Genomic DNA, 20325 nt, shown 5'->3' on the forward strand with positions numbered 1-20325 from the left:
TTTACGTAGATAAATAAGGTTATAACAAATACTGTAACATGTTATCTTAAACAATTCGTTGAAGAATCACATTCATGGATCCATCTCATAAATTGCAAACTTAAACCGGTCCACGACGTAGAAAGTGGTGAAGGAAGTAGTAAAGGCGAGAAGTGCGGAGTGTGAAAAACGTTTTTCCAAGATCACGCCAGCGTGATCTGTCCGGCGTGATGTCCGTTGGTGCTTAATTTTGGTCCGGCGGATGTCCTATCAAGCTCGGCGTGAGGGTGAGGGTGGTTTGCAAGAGAGCGGACTTCGCTGTTTAAAACAGTGTTATAGCTCGAAACAAAATGAGTATCCTCAAGAGTCCTACACTTGTACGCTCGGCGTGCACGCCAGAAATGGCTGGGGACATTTTCAGCGTGCCACGCTCAGGACACGCCGGACAGATGGCGGGAAAACTCATGTCCGGCGTGATCGCTCGCGCTTGGAAACCGCACCCATATAAAAGCATGGCTTCAATTTAATCTTGATTACGTAATCACGCTTGTCCACTCACGCTGTCTGCCCGGCGTGATCTTGGAAACCGTAGCTTTAGATAATTGTATCTAAAATACTAAAATGCTATGGGAAGGGGGGGAATAAGTCCACGACGTAGGAAGTTGTAAAGGAAGTAGTAAAGGCTGGCAATGCGGGGGGTGGGAACCGTCTGTGACAGTTACATTATTGTATCTGCAATACTAACATGTTATGGGAAGGGAGGGAAACAGGTCCAAGACGTAGGAAGTGGTGAAGGAAGTAGTAAAGGCGAACAGTCCGGAGTGTGGGAACCGTCTGTGGCAGTTACATTATTGTATCTGCATTACTAACATGTTATGGGAAAGGAGGGAAACAGGTCCAAGACGTAGGAAGTGGTGAAGGAAGTAGTAAAGGCGAACAGTCCGGAGTGTGGGAACCGTCTGTGGCAGTTAGATTAATGTATCTGCAATTCTAAAATGCAATGGGAAGGGAGGGAAACAGGTCTACAACGTTGGAAGTGGTGAAGGAAGTAGTTAAAGGCTAGCAGTGCAGAGTGTGGGAACATTTGTATTTTGTATTATATCTATAATTCTTTTCCATTTATTGCTTTATTAAAAATCACGAAACATGATTTCTCCGCTCAACTGTCTTTCATTGCTATGAAAGCAATCGTAGTACGATCGTAAGTAATTATTTGGAAGCAGTTAAACATAGAGTTGAGCTTAAAACCAAATATCCTGTTTTATTTTTTTTTTACTTTTACAACTAGAGGAGCTTTTATAGGGACGGGCTTACATTTATTAAAATATATACACGGTACCTAATTTATATTTATTTTGATGTAAAACCTAATATATGCTTACAATTTTTATACTTTCTCCTGATCTTACATCCGGGTTTTTAAAATCCACGAACACGGTTAGGACATGAAAAATACTCGTCAGAAACCTCATAAAAAATTAAATGTTTCCATGTGTAATGATTTGGTCATTTGGATATTTGGACACTCCGGTACTTTTTTCCATCCTGTAAGTATTCTTTGTTTCTATCCATAAGAAATCAAATAAACACAAAATCGTCAAAAATAACTATAAATCGACCATTTGTTGAACCCGGGATGAGACATTCATAAACACTTAAAATATAAGTTAACAAAGGATTTTAGTTATGTTAATTGCATAGGAATCACTTTACACCCATATTCAGGGGCTCTTTCCTATCTGTGTGTTTATCATTTAAAAATATATAAGTACGATTCCTTTTAGTGACAATGAATGAACGGCGTAATGGGCGTAAAGTCCTGGAGTCCTTGTAGTGGTCGGGTCGAAGTCCACGTCAAACCCTCGCACAGTAGATCAGCTGGTCTACGCCAAACGATCAATACGTCAGTCTGTGTCCGTAGTCAGTAGCCACCAGTCCTCGTCCGTGAACATGTCTGTGTGTGTGCAGCCTGGATTGTCCTTACACTTTCATCATTTAGGATGTAGACGGTATGACATATATTTCTCAATTCACCCCTTTACTCTATATTTCGACCCTTTTATCTGTAATTAATATATTAAAAATTAGGCATACAGAAATCGGCTTCAACCTGTCAATTATTTAAAAAATCGTAGTAAATCTGTAATAAAATGTGTTTGTTAAAGTAAATTTAATATATTAATGACAATCACGCGAAATGCGGAAATAGATGTTACAATGTAACAGATCCAATCATGACATTTTTAATCACCCACCACTTTCATGTGACGGATATTTTCATAAAATGTTTAGTTCTTCCATTAAATTTACAGTATACTATAGTATTTCTCTTTGAAGTTTATTCAAACGTGCGATTGAAACAAGTTATATTCGACATACTATTAACATTTTTCTTATTAGAATTTTTCGTTTTCCTAAATTTTATGTTTCGGGATTAGTTGCGCTTTCATGATTTGTTAAGAACATGTAAAACCATGAATACGAGATGATGCCACGTAAAGTCGTCAGGCAGTCTGGTTTAGAAATAATCGAGATCTTATCCTACGAGAGTCTCATTATCATTAGTTCAATTAAATCAAGTGTTACTAGGGCCAGAAAGCAAATAGTGCATTTTATATAGGTAAAGCAGTATGATATGTTTGTAGGAGTGGGATAATACTGTATAGTAAATGAACAAAAACTACAGGAAAAAATACATTAATATATATGTATGTTTAGGAAAAATGATTAGATGAACTAAAACTACCAAATTACAATATTTAAAATAAGCCGATTATAAATATAAAATACCACAAAGAGTTATTTTCCAACTCATTCAGGCTAAACATTATCAATAAACTAGAATAATCCATTTCCACAAACTGTTTTGTCTATTCTTTACCATCTGACAAAGGTAATCAGTTGTTAAATTACAGTTCACGTTTAAAACCGTTAAGAGCAAGTTGGTATAAAGCCCAACTTGATAAAGCCCTGGACCTTTAAAGCGACCTCTAGAAATAAATCAAAAGCTTGGGGGCGAAGTCCTGAAGGAAATTGCCTTTTTAATTATCATCCGCCCGTACGCTTTATCATAATATGCATAATATTTTTGCTCGATCGTAAACAACTGTTAAAATGGACGGTCGATAAGGGGTGTTACAAAAAATCCCTTATTATTTAATTAGCTATAACTGGTTGAATATTGTATTTACAATAATAGGTCTACTTAGTACTCCCACTACAGTGTAAAATTATAATTTAAAGCTTCATACAGCATTTTCAGGATAAACAGTTTTATGAAATCATAGGCCTACATAACAAATTGGGCCGCTTTTTTAGTTGTATCTTTCTCCAATAATAATAATAATAACATAGTGGATAAAAAGTTGTAGGATAAAACTTTGTAGTTAAGAATGTTGTTAATTGAGTGGAGTAGTCGTAGCGTAGAACGTGTTTATAGCCAATAAACATTCCGCATTGAGCGTATATGAGTGGGGTAGTAAAACCTATACATCTACTTTTACCTACAACTGCCCGTACAAGCGGATTCTTTACATTTAGTTTCTAACTTGTGTGAGACAATTTATAAAACTGTATTAAGCTTCAAGAATAACATAATTGTACAATTAGCTTACTTGACTCCTAGGATACTGATTAAAACATTTCTTGTTGTCAATTCGAGAATAGTGACATTAGTTCTTAAACGTGTGTGCAGGAAAGTAATTGGACAAAAATTATGTAAAATCAAACTATAATTACGACTCCCACCCAGAAAATTTGTACATACTTAAAAATGTGTGTATACTTGGTAGAGAAACAGGTCATATTAGAAGACCAACCTTATTAGACTGATCTTATTAGGCTGATTGGGAATCATATTAGATGTACCTATTGAAAAAGCGTTTGCACCATAGGCCCGATTATGGCGAAGATTAGGAACTTAAAATACCTGTCGCAGAAATCGTGCAGGCTACTGTAAGAGTTTTCGAATTCCAAAAGAAATTTTATATTTAGATTTACACTCAAACAAGGACTCAATAGGTAATTAGATTTGCTGCTACTAGAAGCATAAAACTGTGTTTTATTAAATCATAAAAGCTTACGACGACGTAAAAAAATTAAGCCATCAATTTATTCACCATAAGGATAGGTAGACAACTTTATACGGAACTTTGAGTAATTACATCTGCAACCAAATATTAGTACTGTTCTTTAATTTTATTTACGAAAACCCGCCGTACTATTTTTGTATATTTAACTTAAATATAATGATAAAACAGTTTTGTTTAGAATTATATTCATAGTTTTACGAGAGTTTAGGGTTGCCCTCAGACTTGTATAAAACATATTAAATAATCTCGGACTCGTTAATTTAGGTAAAGTTGCTAAAACATAGTTTTAACAAAATCCCCTTTCCCGTGATGCAAACACGTTCCCCCATAAAAATGCATTCGGTCACTCACTGGCCACCGTGACTGGTGTGTGCTTGAGGGGGTTATGTATATTTTGGGGGAGGGGGGTGACGACGTTTTTGATTTATGCGTGGTTCGAACAGCTGCCGCACGGAGCACCTGGGGTCAAAGCACGCTCGTTAGAAAGTATAACTTATAGGTTTTATATTTAATTTTTTGTATTTAAGTGTGCCTGTCACTTCGTTACAGTAAAGATTTGCGCAGGCTATTTATGATATTTAAATTAAAGCGAACTTCTATTGTCTATGGTAATTTAATGTTCCTGGTTTCCTAGAAGCGGTGCGGAACACCATGTTAATCGCTTTTCCTCACTCAGCTTCTGCGCCTAGGAAAACCTGACTTAAAAGGTATAACGAGTAATAAACATCCGCATTCCTCATGCCAATATGTTGAAACGCAAGAAACACTTAATCCCTCCTAGAGAGATGCGATCCCGGGCATATTCCAAACATTTGAGAGGTTTGGGAAGTTTTCGTGACTCTTCCATACAGAATTCCTCATGCGTATCTAGACACTATAACAAAACCAATGTAAAAATCAAATAAAATAATAATAAAAAATGATAATAAATAAAATCATTAAACAATTTAAAAAATGCTCGTCGAACACTATATATTCTACACACAAGAAATTTACTAATATTAACTGTCGTAATTGTACCATATAATTTTAAATTGGCTGTGCTGATTATGGATAAATTAATCCGCCAATCAATTCACTGCCAGTTACAAATAAAATGTATTGGTCTTACTTGATTTTTACTTCGGCCAATTGAATTGAAACGGTGAGTAAAGAAGGGATGCTTTAATTTCCGACACAGACAAGGTGCCGATTTCAAAATGATATGTAGTTGCATAACATTGAAATCAGCTCTGTCATGATGTAGGATTTATACATACTTGTACACACCACATGGTTGTGGCATACACATGCTCAATGTTCGGATTTATGACTTATCTGCACCAACAATCTCACTCACTACTGTGACTCGAGTCGCCGCTTGTTGGACAAATGCCAGTCGTGCTACACCTCTCCATGTTATCATATTTTTGGAATCGTCTTTTATTCTCACTATGACAGCATTGACTCGCCTTCATCGTATTCTTATGGGCAAGAAAGTAAAGTGGGGTGCAAGAGGGTGCACTTACACCCCTTGGCTAAAGAAATTAGAAATAAATTTTATACTCATAATGTTCTGAAATAAATTTTATTGATCAAAAAAGGGGTTTAAGAAATTTATAAAAAATACGTTCACAATTTCTAAATACCCCCACCGCAGCAAACCTGCAGACTCAGCGAATTTCCAGTTACCTGGTGGCTGGATTTCTACTAAAATATTCCCTGAAAATTGTCAGATTTATTTCTTTTTTAAAAAACATTAATTTTAATGAGTACCTTGGTGTGTTTTTTTTTATTTAAATGTTGATAGCTTAGTATGAAATAAACAAAATTGCCAATTTTTATTATAATTTAGCCTATCCATAAACAAGCAAACTACAACAGTTTATTTATTCTCCATAAGAATTTAAAATGGGGATTAAAATATTTAAATATTTAACTCCACATGGTAATTTAAAATTTAAAGTTTTTTTTTAATTATCTCCGTAACCGGTTAGGCATACAACAACACTTCATTATACAAAATTATTTCTTTTTTAAGCTCTACAAAATAGTCTGGAAAGTAATTGTGAAATGTTATGTTTTAGAGTCAAAATGGGAAAAATAAATTTTTACCCCATAAAACCCCCCATAAACCCCCGTCCCCATAGTCTAATCATTTTGGTTCGCAAACTCATTTGAATAAACATAGGTTTACACGCTTCTACAAAATTTTATCAAAATCGGATCATTTTTGCTCGAGTTATCGGGCTAAGGGACACACACGCAAATATATTTGAATAGATTTCAATAGATTTAAACGGAGAGCGTTTTTGGCCTCTGAGGTCCTCAAAACGAAAAAGTAAATCGGTCGCGGGTACAGGTCTTACCATGAGTAGTATGGTAATAGCTTATTATATGGAAAATGCTCTAAAAACGTTTTAAATTTATGTTTAAATCAAATAAGTAGTTGACTCACAGATGTACCATTATTTTATACTTTAACAAAACTATTCAGAAAACAAAACATCAACTTTCTTGGCTGTCATCTAGGCTTTATTCAACTGTAAAATTATTTTTCTTTTTAATTATTGGGTTTGTGGATTTAACCATATACATTTTACAAAAAAAATTCAAATAACTTATTAATTTTTAATGTTGGCATAAAAAACTATGACTTTACCTTCCTTGAATGACAATATACTATTTTGTTTTTGTTGGTTCTATGTGTTACCAAATATTGTAAAATACGTTTTAAAACACTATATTTTCAGACATTTTCCCGGGGAAGGCCCCGGACCCCCCGGATGTTCGTTGGACGTATAACACAGGATGATTAAAAAAAAGAATACCAAAACTTAAAAAAAGTGAATTTAATTAAAAAACCCTAATATAGGTTAGTTTGAATCATATGATTAGAAACAATCATATGAAATATTGGCGTTACTAACGTTTGAATCACCCTGTATTGCACCCTCTGTTCCAAATCCTGCGTATTCTACCTTTCATTTATCTTCCTTTCTCCAATTCCATCTCTCTCAATTTATCTCACGAACTGGACAAAACAGTCATTGCACAAGAATTATGCCAGATTTCAAACATCTATTAGTCAAATTCACTAGTTCTAGCAATATTAATTAATTTCTCTATTCATAATTTTTCTATAGTCACAACTCACAAGAGATATAAGGCCTTCTTTTAGAAATGAGGACTTTTGTTGATTAAAATTAGTAATACGGTCTACTGTTGGTTTTCCATGTACCCCATAACTGGGAATAACGACTTTACCGTTCTCTTCCTCTTTCACTGATAATTTTTATTACTCACAACTATTTGATTATGTTGGACTGTATACTATTATGTGAAACTATTTAAACAAAATGAAAAGTTTGAATCGAACTCATAGTTGCAGTGTGTGTTATTGCCGTTGAATTGTATAGATTGAAAATAATATGGCAGTTCAGGGTTTTTTTAGAAATTTGCATTTTGAAATTACAAATTTAGCAGATTTTAATTTTCTGATGTTGATAATGTGAAACGAAATTGGCGAAGGTTCGAAGGCGTGTCAAATGGGTAGGTTATTCGTTCGGTAACTCGAGGTTATATAATAGATTGTATATCACAATGAGCATCCAAGACATTTTAGTCATTTACAATGCATTTAATCCAATTTGGCTCATTAATTAGCTGTTACATTTCATGAAGTAGTCAATGTAGAATTTGTCACAAAGTATTTCCAAGCATCCAACAAATCCAAACCAGGACCAATCAGGACGACAACGTTCATACCTCATACCTTTTTTTCATAACTCGTTGTTACTGTACTGTCCGAGGTTGTTGCTAATTAATTGTATTTATTGTCTTACTTTTTAAACCAATGTCCATCCATGTATTTCAGGGTCTTTAAAGCTTAACAGGTCGATGAATTAAAAGGTCTATGTTAGGATATCTGTGGGTTATGTCCTTGTAAACATGCAGAGGCTGGTAAATAATAATAGTTCCACATGAATCAATTTTAGATCAGGTTTTTAATATCTTTTAAAATATTACATTTGTACGTAACGTAAACTAAAGAGTTTGCCATTGAGAACACTTCATTTTATGTACATATGTGTTTTGCAATTTTATATTTTTAATGCAATTGTTCATTGTAGAAAATTTCGTTAGGAAAATAGTTTTAACTTTTCATAAGTTTTTTTTTCTTGATGCGTAGCTTGTGTTCAATTTCCGACACATACAAGGTGCCGATTTCAAAATGATCTGTAGTTGCATAACATTGAAATCATACCTTACCATTATTATCTTACCATTAAAAATAACTTAATAATTAATAATTTTGAACTGTTACATTACAGTTATTAAAGATTAAATGCTGAAATGTTTGTAACATCCGCAAACAAACAACATAATTGTGAAATAATAATTATTTTGACTGTTTTTTTATGCTGCAACTATTATTGAAATATTACAAATGATGTGCATTATCATTTACATTGTGAACCTTTGATCGCAAAGCAAGAGGAAACTTGGCCACATGTCAGATATTTTTAGATTTGGAGTGTGTATGTGTCTTATTTTAGAAGTGCCATGAAGCTATGACCACTTTTTGTCATTTTACTGTACCTATCTGCTGATGTTACAGGTGTACATTTCTAGCATGAATGTACAGTTTTTATTCCTATGCACGAAGTAAGCCTTTTGTAATTGTAATTGTATTAAATTAAACCCCTGTAAATATCAGGGAACAGCTATATTGACCTTACTACTTACTACAAAACTACAACTCAATATATAGAACCGTGCTTAGTTCAATTATAAAGATTTAATTAAAGTGGTTTGAATACCTGTCATGTTGATAATCTATGGTAGTTTTACAACTAGTTCGAGAAAAATGGTATAAATATTTCACTCAATGAAGATTTCACCCTAAAACGTAATTTTATTTTGCTACCCCCTGACATCTTTATGAATATGAATACTGTGAATTCAAGGGTTTTCAAATGATTTTGGAAAAAAATAGTTTAAGATTGAAAAAGGTAAAACGATTGTTGTTGGTGAATTCCCCATAGAACTGACCGAACGTCACTCATTGTCCCTGAACAAGCTTCAGATATACACACTGGTGTACAGTGTATGTACACACTGGCAAACTATTTGCTTGTAACTTTAAATCAGTTGGTGAATTATTATACTAGTGTACCAGACCTAATTTACCTTAATCTCTCTTCATTGGTAAATTTCGTTAAAATAAATCTATTAAAAAGTATAAATAGACACTAATGGTTGTTTTTGTATTGCATACTCCACCCTGAATCAAAGAAGACGTTTAGTTGACATAAACTCACTCAAATTTCACGAACACGAAACTCGCCGGTAGATAAATAAAGCTCCTGATTTTACAATAGATTACAAGTACTTCTACTACATATCCAAAGTCAATATGTAGATAGTACGTATAGTATAGTAAGCCAGTGTGGGCTAGCTTAATAAATTGTAGACATATTAATCCTGATTCCTCATGTGCTACTACGTCTAACATCGTTTGGCTTTAACCCATGATTTAATTCGTTTTCTAACCTACCTCTCCTACGCGGCGGCATTTCGGTAGAGTTATATCAATCAATGTTTTTTTCTAAAGTAAATGGATGTTTAATTGCCTTGCACAAGTTGCTAATGAACAATTACTTCTGAAATTAAAAAAATTATAATTCGAGATAAAAGGCCACAGTTATTAAAGATTAAATGCCGAAATGTTTGTAACATCCGCAAACCAACAACATAATTGTGAAATAATAATTATTTTGACTGTTTTTTTTATCCTGCAACTATTATTGAAATATTACAAATGATGTGTATTATCATTTACATTAAATTGTTAAATATGAGCAAGTTTAATCTATGGTAATAAATTGGATTAATCAAATGAAGTAAGATTTAGTTTTGCGAAGTTGGCCACACTGTACAACACTTTCAACGTCATGTGACACGTGGTGTGGTGCACTTGTTTCGTTGTTTCTCTGTTATCACGTTGTTAGCGGCAAATTTCAAATTTCTCTAGGTTAAATTGTGCTCTAGCTCAGTTGTCGGGATTTTTATCAATTTACTACACGAATATATCTGATCTTAGTGATCTTAATAGTTTTCAAAGGTTGCCTTATAAGTGTGTGTATCAAACAAGACTTTAGTCCGAGAGGAGAGATCAAACTATTTGCTTCCGCCACCCAAAAAGGACATCAAGAGGCTCAGTATGGATATGGATATGGACTCCATCCTCGAAATTATATACTGGCAATACCTTATAGACTTATCCCAAAAAAGAACATTTCGTACATTTAGTCCATTAGTACCATGTCCAATTTTTTTGGGAACTAAGGTCTCGTATTGTTACATTTTATTATTATTAGGACTTTTTATTTATTAGGCCCCCTCCTTGGCTTCCTCTCGCACGTAAAATTTGGTGTTGGTGTGTCTGGTGTTGCCTCGCGCGCCTCGAAAAATGCCACTTTCGGTACTAGTAATGAAATATAGGCCTAGCCTACTCTTCCACTTACTCTTCTTTTTATAAAACCACTTGACAGAGAAGTGTTATTGTGAAATAGAAACATAATTCTTAATTAGCTAATGAATAAGTTTTTATTAATTTAATAACTTCAAATTACTATTGTGTTTGTTTTGATAATAGGCCTAACTTAATTAACCAAGCCAATATTAAAATATTGAATCTTGTAAGGTTAATACTGCCATCATAATTGCCTATTAAAAGAATAATGCAGTTGTTGTGACTGAGATACCTGATAAACTATTGGGATATAGCCTAATGATGATTTATATTTCGTTTGTATAGATGTAGGCCTATATTTTAATAAGGGTTTTAGCTTCAATTCAAGTGATAGTCCAGAATTAAAAACTAACTCAATCACCATATCTGTAAATCATGCGATTAGATCTAGCCTAATAATGTTTTTTTCTGATTTCAGTTTGAAACCCCTCGTGAACATGATGCAAAATGGTATGGACACATTACCGCAGCAAAATGGCTCTATACACACAAACTCATCATCCTCCTCAAACTCTCACAATTCTTCATCCCAAACAAACCCTGGAGGGAACCAGGAGGAAAGCAAGACTAATCTTATCGTCAATTATTTACCACAAACCATGACCCAAGAGGAAATTCGATCTTTGTTTTCTTCAATCGGAGATGTAGAGAGTTGCAAACTGATCAGGGACAAAGTCACAGGTAAGTTTAAACAAAATGTAGAATAGATTAGAGGATGATGAAATCGCTTCACAATGGGTTAAGATAACTGACAGTTTAAAAACTCTTAAGAGATAAATGTCATGAGGACTATCACTCTTGCACTTTTTTTATCAGCACATGAAAACCAAAATTCCAGATTCACTATGGACATCTTAATCAGTCTGGAAATTAGCAAATGGACCAGACTAGTTTTAAGATACCCATGTTAATACGTAGATATGTAAAGTACATGGGTTTTAAATCCAGCCATGTTTTCTTGATCCTAGTGAAGTTTGGTTAAGCTTGGGAAAGAGGAACTTGCAATGGAACAAAAATGTAATAAAAAAAATAATAATTCAGTGTAATCACTAACACATAATGTCACAATACACGTTATTTTCGGGTCTTTAAGGGTTTAAGGAGCAAAGTAGGCCTCTAGGTATTATTTTTTTGTCTTGTCTTCAATACAAGATGTAGTACCATTGACTATAGTCAATGGTAGTACTAGTACACACGTTTGTTTTGAACTAATAGTCAAACATGTCTTTGGATACCTATACCTCTAGGCCTATATTGTTTTAGCTTAATATTTTGTTCAAGAAAGAGGCTTTAGTATAAATTGGGCCTAAGTGAATTAGGATGACATGGAAGACAGGGAGCAATAAATGAAAGGCTCCCAACAATACCAAGAGTCACACCAGTAGACGCTGTAGTTTAAAATTAAACTAATGTGAATTAACGTAATTGTTGGTATTACTGTACAAAATAACAAAAGTGATGGTGGTGGGGAAGGATTCTTAAGTGCACATGCACATCCTGCTCACCATTCCATGTGAGTTTAGTGATTGTTGTGAACTAGGATATAGAGTCCATTCCAATTCCAGGAATCTTCAGATAAAAGTGGGGAGTGTGTATATAATTTACTATAATCCACAAAATGTGTGCAACCTTATGGAGACTAATTACAAATCTATTGGGTCACAACAATCCAACTATCAAAATACTGAAGTTGACTAGAGAATACTGACTGTTGCAAGTCACAGGATCTAAGGATTGTCCTTAGATTAAGGTGCCCATCACCAGGGCCATATTTAGAATCTATAAGGCCCCTGGCGGCTTTCACCAGGGAGGCCCCTCTCTATATTCTGATTCTTCAAAGGTCGGAACTTAAGGGTTTAGAAATACACGTGGTATTGCTTCAACTCGATGAATTGACCTTTTGTTTCCAACAATCTGATTGAAAAATAAAACATAGGAGACTAGCTAATAAATAAGTCTATTATTTTCTTGCGTGAGTGATGACACATCATCTCAGTCCCCTCCGATCACGTTAGAATCATGAACGACTTATGTGGCCGCGGATAAACGCTTACCATTTTGTGTGAGTGCTGAGACGTCATCTTAGTGTCCTCTGATCACGTCGAAATCATGAACGAGTCATGTGGCCGCGAAGAAATGGTGAACATCTTGCGTGGGCGCTGATACGTCATAGTCCCCTCTGATCGCGGCGGAATCATGAACGACTAGTGGCCATGGAGATATGGTGAAAATCTTGCCCGGGCGCTGAGACATCATCTTAGTCTCCTCTAATCACTTCGGAATCATGAACGACTCATGTGGCCGTGGAGAAATTGTGAACAACCTGCGTGCGCGCTGAGACATCATCTTAGTCTCCTCTGATCACGTCGGAATCATGAACGAGTCACGTGGCCGTGGAGAAATAGTAAATATCTTGGGCGGGCGCTGAGACGTCATCTAAGTCTTCTCTGATCGCGGCGGAATCATGAACGACTAGTGGCCACGGAGATATGGTGAAAATCTTGCGCGGGCGCTGAGACATCATCTTAGTCTCCTCTGAACACGTCGGAATCATGAACGACTCATGTGGCCGCGGAGAAATAGTGAACATCTTCCGCGGGCGCTGAGACGTCATCTTAGTCTCCTCTGATTGCGGCGGAATCAGTAACGTCTAGTGGCCGTGGAGAAATAGTGAAAATCTTGCGCGGGTGCTGGAACATCATCTTTGTCTCCTCTGATCGCGTCTGAATCAACAAAATTGTTCTAGGAGCTGATTTTAATATTGACTTTTTAAAAACTGACAATTGTACTGAATCGCTTAAAAGTATTTTAAAATCTTTCAACTTATATAATGTTTTTAAATACCCGACCAAAGGGGATAAATGTATTGATAATATCGCAACAAATATTGATCAACATCAATTCACTCATAAGGTGTGGGATTATAAAATATCTGATCATCCCATTTTGTTTTTTAAACTTATAATTAAAAATATAGCACCAAATGTACTCAAAGAAATTTCTTTCCGTAAACTTAATGGGGAGAACCTAGGCATGTTAGCATTGAGCTTGTGTAATGCAAATTGGGAGCCTATTTTTCATACTCTAGATATAAACACTGCTTTTGAATATTTCTTAAACTATTGTTTATTATTTCAATTTGAACTGTCCTAGAATATCTAAGAAAATCAGGCCTGATTATAAGAGTAAATTAAAGAATAAATGGTTTGATGAATCTCTAAAGAAAATGCGAGATACTGTTCTTTTTCTTGCAGATTTAACAAAAATGCCTAATTTAGCAAAGCAAGATGATTTAAAAAGAACTCTGTCAGTTTATAGGAAAAAATACAAGACTATGATTAAAGTGGCTAAGATTAATTATAATGAGAAATTTTTTAGCAGTTTAAGGAATATGTAAGGCTGCTTGGCAAATAGTAAAATCAGAAAGTGGGGATTTTTTCAAACATAATAATACCGTTCCACCTTTTTCAGCAGATGATTTTAATAACCATTACATAGATGTTGGAAAAAAGGTAGGAGAGAAGGCTCATGTTGAGCAAGGTAGGAGTTTAGATTTCTCTAATTTTCTAAATAATGCTAATCGTTCTAGAAATAAATTTTCGTGGAAATTGGTAACAGAGAATAATGATATAATAAAAAAATAATAAGATCTCTTAATCCATCAAACAGTGAAGATGCTTACGGTTTTTCAAACAAAATTGTAAAATTCATAGCTGAGATGAAGTATGTTATCGCTTCCATACATTATGGAACCACTGATTCATCTTGTTAATATGGTGTTTTCTAGTTCAACCTTCCAAAATTGCTTAAAAATCAGTAAAACAATCCCTCTTTATAAGAAGGGAGATAAATTTCTTATTTTCATGATCTTCTCCCGCGGCCTCGAAAACGTGATCGTCGTCTTGCGTGATCGCGGAAAAATCAAGTTAATTTCCCGTTGCTGTGTAGACATCATCATTGTCTCCCGCGGTCGCGATACTATCTTGGGCTTCTTCCGCGAAGGTAGATGAACATTGACAACTCCTACGCTTACGGCTAAGTAGCAAAGATCTTTTGTGTGCGGGTCCTCAGATTTCATCAACAGCTCCCGTGATCGTGGCGAAAAAGATTTATGGTGGAATAAATTTATCAAGAAAAATATTTGAGGCCCCCTCCTAGGCCAAAACCTTCGGCAACCACCGTGTCCGCCGTTAGGTAAATACGGCCCTCTCCATCACCGCCAAGCATGCTAGTTCATATTTGAGACCAATTTTGTGTTCTTTATTTCCTCCCTAGCCGTTTTCTAACCCTATACGACTAAAGAGCGCTAGATAGAGAGGGGCACATTTGTTGAGGTAAGCCTCCAAGACAGTTGATCAAAGCCTGCCAATCCCAATAACAACCCCATCACAATACAAACTTAAATATCTATGACAACAAATTTCAAGTTTTTCTAATGTCACAATCTGACTTTTAGGATATTAATCAGTTAGCCTACCGGTACCTAGTTGTAATATATAATGCAAGTAAAAATGTAACATTATCAAAACATCGAAAACGTATTAATAAGACCGCTTCTAAAAAAATGTTCTTTATGGCAATAACAGCAAAATAGGCCTAGATTAAGAATGTTTTACTTAACATTTTATTAATACTTCACCCAGTCTAGTGTAACATAAAATGTTCTTGCTGTGGATAACCAGGATACAGTACTTCACTATTATTTATAAAATTAGGTTTTAAATTTCACAAGTATGAAAGTTTGGTGCAACAGGGGTGGACAATATTGAGTAGCCCTGTGTACCTGCGTACTGTTTGCTGTTGTTGGCAACTGTTTCACATTAGTAGCTGCATACATATCTTGTGTGTTTATTTTGGCTGCTTCTAATTTATTCTTGCATCACCTTTCATTGTTGGTCACTTATTTACATTGGCCATTGGCTCTGTTCAAGCTGTAACATTGAAAACCAAAAGAAAATCATATTAGACATCAGATTGTTTTTTTTCTATGACTAATGAGAACAACAATGCTTGCAAAATGAAGGTTGTTCCTAAAATGTCAATTTCATACCATATTTGACATTATCACTTTAAGATGATAATGCAAAAACATCCTGGTGCCCATTATGGATCGAAGTTCTTGATTAAAAATTACATTACATCCCAAGCTCAAAGAAACTATTACTTGTCAGTGGGAAAACAATATTGGTTTTAGGGAAGTGAAAGGGTTGTACCATCGATTAAACATACTTCCTTATCATTGTTATATCCATAACCATATCTATAACAATACATTTTTGACTGTTGTTTATTTTCTAGTATCTAGTATTATACATAGTATATCAAACACTAAATGAAAAGGTAACAAATGTGACCTTAAAAAAGAGAGAAACAATTAGTTAGTGCATCTATATTTGACCAACATATACACACAGATGAGGCGAGCTACTGGCAAAGCTCCTTAGGGATTTGCTGGCTTCAGCAGTCTTATGCCAAACATAGGTAAAGCTAGGCTTGTGCAAACACTGCCTGCTGATATCTGCTGTTCAATCAGTCCTCCTTTATTGGTCGCTTGTGTTAGCGTGGCGTGTCTTTGGCGACAGACTTTCCTATGACTAGCAGTACGACCAGGTGAACAGCACGGTTTCTAAACCAGCAGTCATCATGTTTATTGCCGGAATCATCAGCATCCTTAATCTTGCTGGAGAAAGAGAGGCTATCTACTTCAGGAGGTAAATGAGATGTCAAGTCTAAGAGATGTTGGACCCTCAGGCTTTTTACCAGCATTCAACCATGGTTTGATCAGCGACATGGTGAGGTTGAGTATTTTGTGACTCAGCTTTTATCAGGGGTACTTTAGTTCCTGTTTGCACAGTGTAGGAAAGGTCATAAACTCCGATAGTTTCTGACTATTTCTAGGTAGCCTAAGGAGTGTTGTTGGTCCTGTATTTATGTGTATGGCTAGAGCTGCTAAATCTTTAGCTATATTTTAGTTTAAATTTAAACTGCAGCTTTGATATACCATGAGACAAAAGTTTTTTACAACTGGATAAAAAATTTGCTGGTTGTATGTGGGCTATGTTTTTGGTATTTCCCCTAGGTTATATTTGCTACAGGCACGTATGTTGGTTCTACTAACACACCAAAACTATTACTAAAATCTGACCAACATCTTACTTGCATAATACCTTCAAACGTTCTTTACTCCTTGTCAACATGGAACTTCTGATGTGTGTGAACCTAAAGGCAGTGAAGTACCATTACCAGGGGCCAGATAGTGCTACCAGTGTAAGGATAATGTAAATGGACTGCAATGAACCAGCAATGTCAGCTAATTAGCCCAAGACTTTACAGTTTTTTCTTTGATTATAGCTGTCTACAAATACCCTTAAGAAGGTATCTATCTTCTGCCTTCTCATTTTATAAAAAGCATCACACTACTATGTTGTCTTTGGTTTACGACTAATATAGTTTCCTAACCCTTCACGTCCTATATTTCTGTTTTCTTTTCTATTGTTGACATATGATTAGTCCACTAACTACTGTTTACTGCTTTATACTCAACATATCTTGGCTATGTTATATGAATACTTCTTACCTGTACAATCCGTATTGTAAAAATTAATCAAATGTAATCATTTTCAACGTTTGGTATTTATGTTTCAGGACAAAGCTTGGGATACGGATTTGTAAACTACCACAGGCCTGAGGATGCTGAGAAGGCGATCAACACACTCAATGGTCTTAGACTGCAGAACAAAACTATCAAGGTACGTTGAGTTTGATGCACTTTCAAATGTAAAGCCCGAACCAGGTACTAAATATCCATTCATCCACTAGCTCAAACTGCAAAACTTGCGGGTTTCTTTGGATGTACGGTACGTTTTTGCCCAGTACTTGCAGAAGGAATATCCATTGCCTGAAGTTTTTTTGGGGTGATTAGGAAGAACTTCCCCTTGGCAATCTCAAAATATTTTAGTAAAAAAATATGAAGAAAGAACAGGTGCTGTTAGAAAAACTTTTCATGAATCTGTATAGTGGAGCGATGGACACTTGGTGTGGCCCAGGACTAAGACAGCCGAAAATTACCAATTCATTAAATGCTTCTTCTCACCATCTATTATGGTTTGGAATTGTTGAAAAGGCAGTAATGCTATGAGCTGCAAAATTATATCTCTATAGGTACCTCCACTTTTAAAATCTTAAATATCCTATGTACAGTATCAAGGAATTTACCTCATTGGTCTAAACTCCTAATACTGGGATATAAAAGGCTTTGGTAGCCTTGTCTTTCTACAAGAACTGGAGTTGTACTTTTACATGCACCTATCAACTAGTAACCCACTGAATTGTTTGTTTTAAAAATCGTTTGCAACTTTTAGATGAATTAAACTGTTTAAATTAGTAATTCTTAATTCTTAAATACCTAAATTTATGATACAGTAGGCAATGCTTAGCTATATTGCTCGGAAGTTGCTTCTTCAATGTTAAAGTTTCAAACCTACGTAGCTGTTACACGTACAAGTCAACTGGTAAAAAGTAATACAAATTTGTTCACACCACAAGTGGGGAAATGTACATTCACTTACTGTAAAGTTATGTTAGTAGTACATTGCACTTGATTCAATTAAGTACAGTTGAATAACACAAAATAACCAATCTTACCTGTAAGTTTCCATTACTACAGATAATGAAATTTTGAACCCCACAGTTACATTATGCAGGATATAATATTTGCCCTCAAGCTACAGGATTTAGAACACATTTGGTAGTCAACTTACATCTGTTCATCTGTTGACATGGATTTGTGTTCGATTCTGAGATTCTGTAGGACAAAGTAATAATAGATATTGGCGGCATCTCGTTCTTCATTGCTTGCATGTGTACATAGAACTGATATTTGAGCTGTTACAGTGTCTGTGTTTAGGCCTATATTTACATCTGTTGTTGTATATTGTATGTCACCATAAACACTTTTAAGACACTAACTCACCAACGGCTACACAATGACAAAAATTTGTTAATTCTTAGTAGAAATGTGTATTCAGCATCATCAACCAAACATTTCGCTTATTAATAGTCTACCAGTGTACTAGATCACAGAGAAGTAAGGTATAGAGGAAACTAGCTTATGGAACGACCGTGCGCTCTGGTATGTTGTGCCCTTGAATATACTTGTGACAAGCAAGGAAGAGCCCAAGTGGCGAGCACTGTACGGAAACTCCTATTAGGGCACACACATGTGTGAGCGTTGAAGTACATGAGGGCGAGGTGTTGAACTTTGTCCTTAACCTCATGACTAGTGCTAGACTCCACTTAAGTGAACCATTTGATTTTTCCTCTGTTCCATACTTCTCTGTGTCTAGATGCAGCTAGTTACTTTTCTTCTGTGTATAAATTCAGAGAATAAATTAGGATAGTAGGTAACCGTGGTTTTGGCCAGATGAAGTCAAATGCACACACACCACTGAGAAGTAACACAGTCACACACATAATTTGGAGAGGCTAAGAACTGTTTATGAGGGTGATCGGAAAATACATTCCGGGTGAGGAGTGAGCTAGTACTGCTGCATCGTGGTGATCACAGGAACTACCAACGTTGACACTGACAATGTTTATTTTGTACAACTGAATCCTAATATTTAACAGGAACCATACAAATTCAACAGCTTGGGTCACAGTTTCATATTTTTAACAATATATTTTACAGTGTTGTGTGGCCAAAAAGTTATGGATCTTTTGTGTGACTTAGTTGTAGGTATGGTACACTGTTATACACCATCAGCAAGTTATTTATCTACACAGCCATAATCAATCTATTGCAAGGGGCACATGTGTTTAAAAACATAATCTGACATAATCTGTATGAAATGAAATGAAAAAATATTTATTTACACAGGCAAAGTTAGGGCCACATGGCCATTTCTTACACTTACTTAACATACTGTAGTTTTATGTGGATAAAACAACTAAATTGAGTTTCTTTGAAAAACTACAGTTTAACAAAAATAATGTACGCATTTGAAATTCATTTACCCATAGGAAGAGGAACTTATTAACCACTGGATCATTTGTTCTTGAGAGTGATGATCTAATAAATATGAAACTTAAATAAAGAGAATCAATTATAAAAGCTTCACCTTATCTTTTTACAATAGACATATTTTTAGTGCAACCTTAAAATAATTTGGCCAAAATTGTGTGTCGTTTGTCTTATTGGAATTTCCATTTTATATACTGGATTGATTAGCATAAATTTATTTTATTGATTGGTCAATATGTGTCTTATCCAATGCTTATTTTATAACAAATTAAAGTTTACTTGGGTTCCGCTGATGCCAACTAATTGGGACTGTTTGGAAATTGTTCAGATTAGATAAAAATGTAGTAAATTAGCATAAAAATGTTCTAAGTGTGTATTTTTATGACTGTAATTGTACAATTACTCCTCACAACAAGACTGTGATGCTCTTCCGCATTGTAACACTGTAGTAGTCCAACTCACACATTTGTGTGTTTCAGTACCTTACAAATATGCAAAAGTTGTCGCTATTCTACCTAACCTATTTTTATAAAGTTATTATTTCAAACAACAAACATAACACACACCATCATTATTACAGAAACTCTCTGACCAAGGTATGATCGTTAATATCTCCCACAGTAGTGGATACGACATCATCGCCTTCTGCAATCGCTAAAAAATTTTGAACACCTCTTACTATCGCAGGGATATAATCATCGTCTCCTGTGACATCA

At 35.1% G+C, this 20325-nt stretch overlaps 1 protein-coding gene across 1 annotated transcript in view; it reads left to right on the top strand.

Annotated features, from left to right (window-relative positions):
• Positions 1-20267, top strand: part of LOC128999026 (ELAV-like protein 4) — a 50983-nt gene extending 30716 nt beyond the window's left edge. The window contains exons 3-5 of the mRNA XM_054425383.1: positions 11006-11268; positions 17233-17336; positions 20190-20267. Of these exons, the coding sequence (XP_054281358.1) occupies positions 11006-11268; positions 17233-17336; positions 20190-20267 (445 nt within the window). The remainder of the gene's footprint in view (positions 1-11005; positions 11269-17232; positions 17337-20189) is intronic.
• The last annotated feature ends 58 nt before the right edge of the window (positions 20268-20325 follow it).

Source organism: Macrosteles quadrilineatus, unplaced genomic scaffold (assembly GCF_028750875.1).
Source record: "Macrosteles quadrilineatus isolate MER2022 unplaced genomic scaffold, UCM_ALF_1.0 Scaffold_7__1_contigs__length_78375512, whole genome shotgun sequence".
Taxonomy (NCBI): domain Eukaryota; kingdom Metazoa; phylum Arthropoda; class Insecta; order Hemiptera; family Cicadellidae; genus Macrosteles; species Macrosteles quadrilineatus.